Source organism: Musa acuminata, chromosome BXJ2-9 (assembly GCF_036884655.1).
Source record: "Musa acuminata AAA Group cultivar baxijiao chromosome BXJ2-9, Cavendish_Baxijiao_AAA, whole genome shotgun sequence".
In the NCBI taxonomy this organism is placed as follows: Eukaryota; Viridiplantae; Streptophyta; class Magnoliopsida; order Zingiberales; family Musaceae; genus Musa; species Musa acuminata.
In genome coordinates, this window is record NC_088346.1 from 2,823,738 (window position 1) to 2,832,893 (window position 9,156).

Consider the following 9,156-nt stretch of genomic DNA (forward strand, 5'->3'; position numbering starts at 1 on the left):
TATGTAATTACTTATCGGCTTCATCGCTTCTCTTTCCTCGTGTGGGTGGTTCTCCGTACAGCCTGGCAACCTTCGCGTGGCCATGGCGGTTCCTTGCGTTGGGTAGCGCATGGGAGGGGGAGGAGAACGAAGAAGATGACGATCCAAATCGAAATGGGTAATGGATTTCTTCCTTACCTAGCCATCTCGTTGCGCCCCGGTTGCTCTTGTGCGTGGCATTATTCCGCTCTTAATTGTTCGATCAGGAGGAGCGAGGGACCCCGAATGGGGACTGGCGAGCGTAAACCAGAGCCCACGCTTGCCGCCCGTCCGTGTGCTGGTCCTGTCGGGATCCGGTAAGCGCATTGACCAAGAGGTGGTGTTTTCACCCTCGTCGGCGCCCGCCACGCCGGCCCTGGTGCTGTCCAACTCCGGGAAGCGGATGGACCCGTCGGGGAAGAAGAAGTACGTGAAGCAGGTGACCGGGCGGCACAACGACACGGAGCTGCATCTCGCGGCGCAGCGCGGGGACCTCGCGGCGGTGCGGATGATCCTCGGCGAGATCGAGGCGCTGATGACGGGGACGGCGGTGGGAGCGGACTTCGACGCCCAGGTGGCGGAGATACGGGCCGCCGTGGTGAACGACGTCAACGAGGTGGATGAGACGGCGCTGTTCACGGCGGCCGAGAAAGGGTTTCTCGATGTGGTGGTGGAGCTGCTCAAGTACTCCGACCAGGAGAGCCTTATGAGGAGGAACAAATCCGGATTTGATGCTCTCCATATCGCTGCCAGAGAAGGACACCAAGGTGAGGGCTTTCATTTCTCGACTTCATTAATTGTGCTGTTGTTTTCTAGCCCTAATTTTTGTTATTGTTCCCGTCCGATTGGTTGTCTATTAATCTGCCTCAAATGGTAGAACTGATGTAGGAAAGGATTGATTGTAAATTCACTGGCACACACTAGTAAATTCCCTTGGACCATTCCTTAGATCTTAATGCTTCTACTTTTAAACTAATTAAACTCCTATGAGGTGCATAAAGTTCTAGACTTCCTTGGTTCTGTTCCTTTTAGTACTAAATGTGAAACTTTGTGTGATCGAACAAATTAATGCATTAGGAGGTTTACAATGCCCTCTCAGTTGAACTTTCTTTAGAGTTACAAAGAAGAGATATTTCCTACACTTCCTTTTGCTGTTACATGCCGAACTATTTCAACTTGTTTAAGAAAATTAGCAGAAGGCTGTGTCGAAGATTTGTGTATTTTGTTGGACAGTCTGTGATTTGTGAATACTTCTTGACTATAACAAACTGAAACGTGGCCATTGCTCTTCTTCTCAAGAAGCTGTAGCTCTCCCAAACTTGTAGAACAATTATCTGAACAATTTTATAGAGCTTTTTTGTATTTTCAACTTCGTTTCAACATTCAAAAGTGTTTACTGTTTATACTTTGTTCAGTTAATACTTTCTTTATACCTGTTGATGTAGGTCTTTCTTTGAATACATTTGTGTTGTCAATTTTCATCAGGATGCATCAGCATTATTGTTTTTTGATTCTTTAAAGTCCTCTAGAACTCAGACTCAGGTCACCTTCTTCTTAAATGTCTGCCTTGCCTTTATCAAGCAAAGGAAGTCCTATTATAAGCTATTGGTTACACTCTTTATTCCAGTATATTGTTTGCTTGACTTCTTTCTGAATGTTTGTCCATGGAATAATAGATCTTGCTCTATCTAATAAGTGATGTACAGCAATTGTTCAGGTGCTTATAGGATGTAACCCAGCTCTTGTCAAAACTTTTGGTCAATCAAATGCAACTCCCCTTATAACTGCAGCAACAAGAGGACATACTGAAGTTGTAAATCTCTTGCTTGAACAAGATCCTAGCTTAATTGAGTTATCGAAAAACAACGGAAAAAATGCCCTGCACTTTGCTGCACGACAGGGTCATGTGGAAATTGTAAAAGCACTACTAGGAAAGGATTCACAACTTGCCAGAAGGACCGATAAGAAAGGGCAGACTGCTTTGCATATGGCAGTGAAGGGAACATGTTGTGGGGTTGTTAAAGCCCTTGTGGATGCTGATCCAGCACTTGTGATGCTTCCAGACAGAGCAGGGAACACAACATTACATGTCGCCGCAAGAAAAAAACGTGTAGAGGTATTATTACTTCATTATGTCTTTTGGTTACATTTGGCTTGAGTTGCTATTTCTTTTGTTTGAACACGGAGTGCCAGTCTCATTCTGGTGCTCTGATTTAAGTTGCTTAGATTAACTGCATTATCTATTCCACGTTGTTGCACTTATGCTTCAGCTACTCGTAAGAAGTTTCAGAACAGGCTTGAATGAGACATAGAAAGTTTACCCTCTGACTAGTTGCTTTGCCAAAAATTACATGTGCACATTCAATGACTCTAGGAAGCAGTCATTAAATGAAGGTGACCATTGAGTTTAGCTTGGGTCAGCTGGATTAGCCATCAGAAGTTATATATATAACTTCTGTTTTTTATTTAGGTTTGAGTACTTGGATTATTTGAAGTTTTGTTGGTGTGTCGATTAACTCATTGTCATCGTTGCTAATATCGATGATTAGATTCAGCTTGTTTTGTGCATATTTCAAATTCTTGTCACTTCTTGCAGATAGTTAATCTTCTACTGCTCCTCCCAGAAACTAATGTGAACACATTGACCAGAGATCATAAAACTGCTCTTGATATTGTTGACGGCCTGCCTCTTTCTGAAGAGTCTGCTGACATTAAGGACTGCTTATCTCGTTGTGGGGCATGCAGAGCCGATGAACTAAACCAGCCACGAGATGAGCTGCGGCAGACTGTAACCGAGATTAAAAATGATGTTCACATACAGCTTGAGCAGAGCCGGAAAACAAACAAAAATGTCCACGGTATCGCTAAGGAGCTCAAGAAACTTCACAGTGAAGGCATTAACAATGCCACCAACTCTGTCACCGTGGTTGCTGTGCTCTTTGCTACCGTGGCTTTCGCGGCTATCTTTACGGTCCCCGGTGGAACCGATGACAATGGAGCTGCAGTAGTTGCACAAAAGGGGAGCTTCAAGGTATTTTTCATCTTTAATGCTATTGCTCTGTTCACCTCACTGGCCGTGGTGGTGGTTCAGATAACGCTGGTCAGGGGAGAAATGAAGGCGGAGAGGCGTGTCGTCGAGGTTATAAACAAGTTGATGTGGCTGGCCTCCGTATGCACCAGCGTTTCTTTTATTGCCTCGTCCTATATTGTCGTCGGCCGGCATTTCGAATGGGCCGCAGTTCTGGTCACGCTAATAGGAGGTGTGATAATGGCCGGGGTTCTTGGGACCATGACTTTCTACGTCGTGAAGACGAAGCGGACCCGTTCGATGAGGAAGAGGGAGAAGTCCATGAGGAGTGGCTCCAACTCATGGCATCACCCCTCTGAGTTCTCTGATTCCGAGATCGATAGCATCTATGCCATCTAATCCCAGGTAACTGCGGCTAACCCTCAGCTTCTGCATCACCCTTCTACATCGGATCTCTGCCGTACCATAGACTATTTGTTGCTACCTGTGCCAAGGAATACCGATTTGTATCGCTTGCTGTATGGCTTATTTCCAGCCATGAACTTGTGACCCATTTCGGTCGATATGCTCTGCAGAAATGGATAATCCACTTCTCTTGTCAAGCTCCTCATACCTGAGATCTTTCTGTTGGTGTAGTTCTTGACTACTAACCTCATCTTCTGATGAACTTTGATCATACTTCCTGCCAGTGAGGACTTTTGATGATGATAGCATACTTAAATGTGCCTCCTCATCCCCACCGAATGGCCTGTTGAAATGCTACTCCAAATGCACTGTGAAGGCAAAGAAACCAAACCTCTCCGAGCATTGGAGGAATTGGTGGATGACAGGAACTGACCTGTTGAACTCCTACTCCATAGTAACCTTACATCCGGATGCTAAGAGAATGATCGACCTCTTACAATATCTATGCCTGCTCTTGAAGCGATCTCGCACTTCTCTGAACCGTGCTAATGGCAAACCCTAGTAGGGTTCCTTCAACTGGGATGACGCCGAGGATCGAGGCGGTGACGACCAGAACCGAGCATTCTTCACCTTGGAGATACTGTCGAGCACTCCCGAGGGCGTCACGTCTCCCATCACCGTCACCTTCTTCGTCGCCAAGTCCACGCTGAAGGATGTGACTCCTGTAAACAGTCCACGGTCATGGTTTGATGAAGGATCCAAAAACAAACAGAGATAACTACTTCACCTTCCATCTTCGAGATGTGTTTCCTGACCTTCCCTTCGCAACCCTTGCAATGCAACGACACTCTCAGAACCACAACCTATGAGGATCATACAACCCACATCAAACATCTCTCTCCAGCAGACGAAGAGCTCGTAACGGACGATTAAGTACCTGCTGATCATGTGGTCTGGCAGAAGAGATCGGTGGCTTTGAGAAAAATTCTTCTTCATCGCCTCTACTGCTCAAGAAGCTGGGGTCGTCCGACAGCAATGCGGTCGAGCTTAACAGGTAGCGAGAAGAGCTGGATGGACTGACTGATCCATCGGTTGGCATGGGCTTGGAGGCCGTGCACTGCGACTTTGGTCTCGTGCTGCCTCTTCCGGTGTTCGGCAGGGCGATGGACTTGGCTCTGTCGATGCTCTCTCGTATGGCTACCGAAGAAGAAGACGCACACGAGAAGCTCACTCCTTTGATTCCTTTGAAGAGCAAAGCAACCATCTTGCCGGTGGGAAGAAGCGGTAGCATCAGCGGAGCGAAGAGCACGAGTTTGCCGATGCATGTCGGCAACCCTACCAACGATATGTATGTTTTGATTGACGAAAGCATCTCTTGCACATCATGTACTGACTGCATCATCCCGTCTCATGGCTGTCCCCGTTCCATTCCAGACCTTGGTTGATAGAGATGCCATATGTCTCATTGCTGCAGCCTTTTTCTCTTACTGCTGCTTGCGTATTCTCTTCCGAGCTGTTCTTGGATGACGAGTCGGGCAGAGCTTATTCCAAATCTCTCGACATGTAAGCTATCTTTGTTTTGCTTTTGTTCAAGGCATAGGATTCTGCGACTTGGTTCTTGCACAGCACATGTTGTGGAAGTATCAGAACATCATTGTAGATCTCAGAATAAATATAAAAAGCAATCTTGTTTGGTTGATGATGATTATAATGATAAATACACATCATTCAAGGTGTTCTATTTTGTGATGTATTTATTATACAAATACAATCTCTATATTCCATGGATGATCGACTCAAAATGTTGAAATGTATTATTTTTGTCTCCAAAGCTCAAAGATATTATATATATATATATATATATATATATATATATATATATATATATATATGGAAAATTGAACGGCCAGAATCCGCTTATCGACGACGGATCGGTCGATCCATCGGTCAGGGTTGATGTTGATCCTAGAGTTTGGGAGACCTCAAAGCCGGAGGATTTGGATCCCGTCCAATCTGCAGTAAATATCTTCCGCCGCATCACCACCGTTCGTTGTGGATGGCCTCACCAAATCTCTGGTGGATATATCGTAGCGAAACTTGCGGGTTTACCGGATAGGATCCCATCTCACGAAACTACCTCCAGCTAGTAAGTTTAGTTACCAAAATACCCTCGTTTGCTCCTAACTATATTTTCCGTAGGGGAGCTGTGGGTAATCCGCCCGACTCAAAACTATCGTCTCCTCCAGGTTTCTCCGCCGAGGGATCCGAGAGGTATCGAAGCCCTTGTTATGCTCATGTTCTCTCCCTGTTTGTTTCTGATGATTTTTCTGCGTTGCACGGGTGTTAAGATTCGATCTTGATTGGTCTCTTTGTTGATCGGAGGACTTCGGATTCAGTACTTGTGTAAGTTCACTCGAAAGAGGCTGGAGAACAAAGGATTTGGTTCCTGCGAGACTTTTCCGATGCGAAGAAGTCGTCTTGTTTTTTTGCTTTCATCCGCTGATGGTTCATAGTCTTTCCTTTTTCGTTGCTGATTCTGGACTGAAGATTATATACTTGTTTAATGTTCTCATATCAGATTAAATCGGTTTTGGTGACATTTTTGGTTTTGATTTGTGTGGTTGGTTGAATTAGTATCAAGATTTTGATTCACATTCAAGTTACTTTATTTCCAATTTTCTTTTGGTGAAATATTTCACTCCAAATATGCTATTGGAAGTTTACTTTAGAGTGCCTCAAACGAATGATATTTGGTGGCTTTGTGATATTCCTCTCACTTATTTCATGCCAGTTTTGGGTTCTTCTGTTGGTTCTCTGCTAGTATACCACAGACTCTGACACGAATCCTTTTCTATTGTGTCTATTTTGAGACACTGTTCACCAATGCTGTCATAATCTTTGTTGGCAATACTTATAATCGATATTGAGACATATCTTTCTCACTAGTTGGGTTTATAAAATTTAACATCCCCCTGAAAGGAGAAATTTACTTAAGATCCTAATCATTTGCCTAATTAGTTTAGTACTTCCACTGTCATGACTAATTAGATCCTGAAGCTGTAAAAGCCTATTCCATAAGTTGCAATGCTTTTGAGAAGTATTGTTTTATTATCTGACAAATGGAATTCATAACTAGCCTTTGCAATTTGCATTGAGTGACTCATATATGTGCGTGATGAGAGCTGATTTGTTTGGTTAGTTCTGTTGAATTTGCCATTGAAATGAAGCTAGATGTCAACTTCTTTCTTGTCTTTGTTTAGTGTTTGAAGGTTTTTAGTGTTTGCTCCATGAATGACTGTTGCATAGAGCTTTTAGTCTTACTTTCTCCTTTTACTTCTTTGGTGCAGGACTGTTGAGGATCGAACAATGGCACTACAGGAATCCAAAATAATTGCAATTTTGGTGGCTTTTCTTGGTTCTCTATCTTTCATATTTGCCATTATTGCAGAAAACAAAAAGGTATTTTTTAATTTGATATATTATGAGGAATTGTTAAAAAGTGAAGTTTGATAATGGACTTTGATGTTTTTATATGGGAAACTTTTCCTTTCTTGATAATTTTGGATATGAGTGAACTTTCTTTTTCTAATCTGTTCTTTAATGCAAATTACTTAGACATGTAGTTGAAGTCTAAAGATTCTAAATCTATTCAACAGTAAATGCTTGCTACTGTCAGGAATCATCGTGTTTGTGTGTTACTATAATGGTGACACTTTGCTTTTGCTACTGTAAATCGATGTCTGTGTTTTGCTATCTCCCATCTATATCGTGGAGTTACTAAATTCTTATTGGTTTTTCTTGAGAAACCATAATATGATTCTACTTTTGTTCCTGTCAGTATTGAGGATTTTTATGGAAGTTAAATCCTGATTATTCATTGTATGAACGGAATGGACTTTTCTTATGGTTCATTTGTCCATTTGATTTGCGCTATCTCTATCCCAACACTTAGCTTTATTTATCTTTATCGCTGAGTTTATTTCATTTGCATCTTATTTCCCATCAGCTTTTCTTTTCCTGGATTAATTTTTATACTTTTAGTTCATAATTATTCATTATTAACAATTTAACATATTGTGGTGGCATGAAAATTCTCTCTCTCTCTCTCTCTCTCTCTCTCTCTCTTGCTATTTTCTGTTGGACAGAGGAAGCCGTTCATTATCAGACTCTCAGTTTTAAGTAAAAAATTTGGTAGGAATCTTAGCAGTGATTATGTAAGTAGATTAAAGATAATTCTGGGAGGGATGACATATTCTGGATTTCAAGTAGTTATCTGTGTATGTGCATGTCTTTATCTTCTCAATTCTGTTCTTAGGCCTCACCAAGTCCTATTCATGTTCTCACAGCCGACACACGGGATTCCAATCCAAGGAAAGAATGTTGTTATCTGCAAGTACCCAAGTGATCCATCGGTTGCATTGGGAATTTTATCTCTACTAGCACTCCTCGTATCTGCTATCGTAGGGCATGTTGCTGTTTACTTCCCATACAAAGGCAAGTCCGTTCCAAGTCATGCTTTGTTTCGGAGTGCTGCATTGCTTGTGTTTTTTATCATTGCTGAGTAAGCTTCCTTTATCTCCTTCAATACAATTCTTATCCAAATTTTATTCGATAATTGTAAGTGATGAATCTGTTCGTAAATATTGTCTATTGCATTTTGTTTGAAGTTCAAATCTTCCACATTTTATTTCGCTTGGTGGATCTTCACTTCTTTTTTGTTCTAAACTGTCATTCCACGGTCATTTGCTTCATATCATCTTTCAAAAAAATTTTGTGCCGCACCGTGTACTATTAGGCTTATGAGTTAGCCTGCCGTTTATTTTGGTTATAGTGTGAAATAAAAAATGTGCTTCTTTACTCCTTGCACTATTACTTAACATGATTCCTTCACCTAACTACTGCCTAAGCATAGGCGCGGCATATTGAGCATCCCTCTCATATCTTTATGCAGTTTTCTTCTGTTTTATGTCACTGCTATGCTTTTGAATTAGGCATGCTTGTCATGCACTCTGATGTTTAGTGACGCTGCTCTTAGGGCTGTTTCGGCTCTAGCTCTGGCGATGATGATGTGGGTTACCATCACAGAAGGTCTTCATCATTCTCGCAACGTTCATCATGATCTCGGATATCAATGCCCTACCGCCAAGACGGGTCTCTTTGGTGGCGCTGCATTTCTTGCCCTCGACGCATCGCTCTTTTGGTTCATCTGTCAGATCTTGACGCTCAACGCAAGAGCTGATTACTTGGATAAGGAGGATCCTAAAGGAGAGTATGGACAGGTTTATGTAACTGATATTTGAATTCACTGCTGCATCCCGCAGCAGCTTAGATATCAACAAAAAAGAAGTAGAATTAGATGAATTAGAGAGGAGAGCAATGACTTTTCATTACCTGGCATCTGACATCTTCTGTAAAGACCACTGTTTTCTTTCATCTCATGACAGACATTAGTAGTTTAGTTTGCTTCTGTAAATCCAGCTGATATTTATCTCCCCATGCCCCCTTTTTTGTTCTTGTTCTGATGCTCGGGTTTCTTAAGTTTCTTATCTTTACAGTTTGTTTAAAGCCTGCTACAAGCTAAACCATGCTGCACTCAGTCTCTAATATGGATTTCTTTGAGATTAGAAGATTGGAATTCGACTGCTTTGTAGTTGAGGACTCTGTTGTTTATGCTTTCACTGTATCCAGAGAGCCAAAATGCCCAA

At 42.3% G+C, this 9,156-nt stretch overlaps 3 protein-coding genes across 4 annotated transcripts; 2 read left to right on the plus strand and 1 right to left on the minus strand.

Annotated features, from left to right (window-relative positions):
• The first annotated feature begins 27 nt into the window (after positions 1-27).
• On the plus strand, positions 28-3,656 carry LOC135622124 (ankyrin repeat-containing protein ITN1-like). The gene is made up of 4 exons (XM_065123766.1): positions 28-157; positions 246-785; positions 1,725-2,134; positions 2,615-3,656. The coding sequence occupies exons 1-4, from the start codon at positions 136-138 to the stop codon at positions 3,443-3,445; spliced, it is 1,803 nt and encodes a 600-aa protein (XP_064979838.1). The 5' UTR covers positions 28-135; the 3' UTR covers positions 3,446-3,656.
• Positions 3,657-3,766: 110 nt separating this feature from the next.
• On the minus strand, positions 3,767-4,715 carry LOC135622125 (protein SODIUM POTASSIUM ROOT DEFECTIVE 2-like). Its single transcript, XM_065123767.1, has 3 exons — positions 4,389-4,715; positions 4,239-4,314; positions 3,767-4,173 (listed from the first exon to the last, which is right to left on the minus strand). Exons 1-3 carry the CDS (start codon positions 4,713-4,715, stop codon positions 4,010-4,012), a joined length of 567 nt encoding a protein of 188 aa, XP_064979839.1. The 3' UTR covers positions 3,767-4,009.
• Positions 4,716-5,602: 887 nt separating this feature from the next.
• Positions 5,603-8,966, plus strand: LOC135622483 (uncharacterized). 2 transcript variants are annotated; one of them, XM_065124379.1, is made up of 4 exons: positions 5,603-5,722; positions 6,799-6,910; positions 7,798-8,012; positions 8,487-8,966. In XM_065124379.1, the coding sequence occupies exons 2-4, from the start codon at positions 6,818-6,820 to the stop codon at positions 8,749-8,751; spliced, it is 573 nt and encodes a 190-aa protein (XP_064980451.1). In that variant the 5' UTR covers positions 5,603-5,722; positions 6,799-6,817; the 3' UTR covers positions 8,752-8,966. The 2 variants fall into 2 exon arrangements, with proteins under 2 accessions (XP_064980451.1, XP_064980452.1); XM_065124380.1 differs by having other exon boundaries at positions 5,716-5,854.
• The last annotated feature ends 190 nt before the right edge of the window (positions 8,967-9,156 follow it).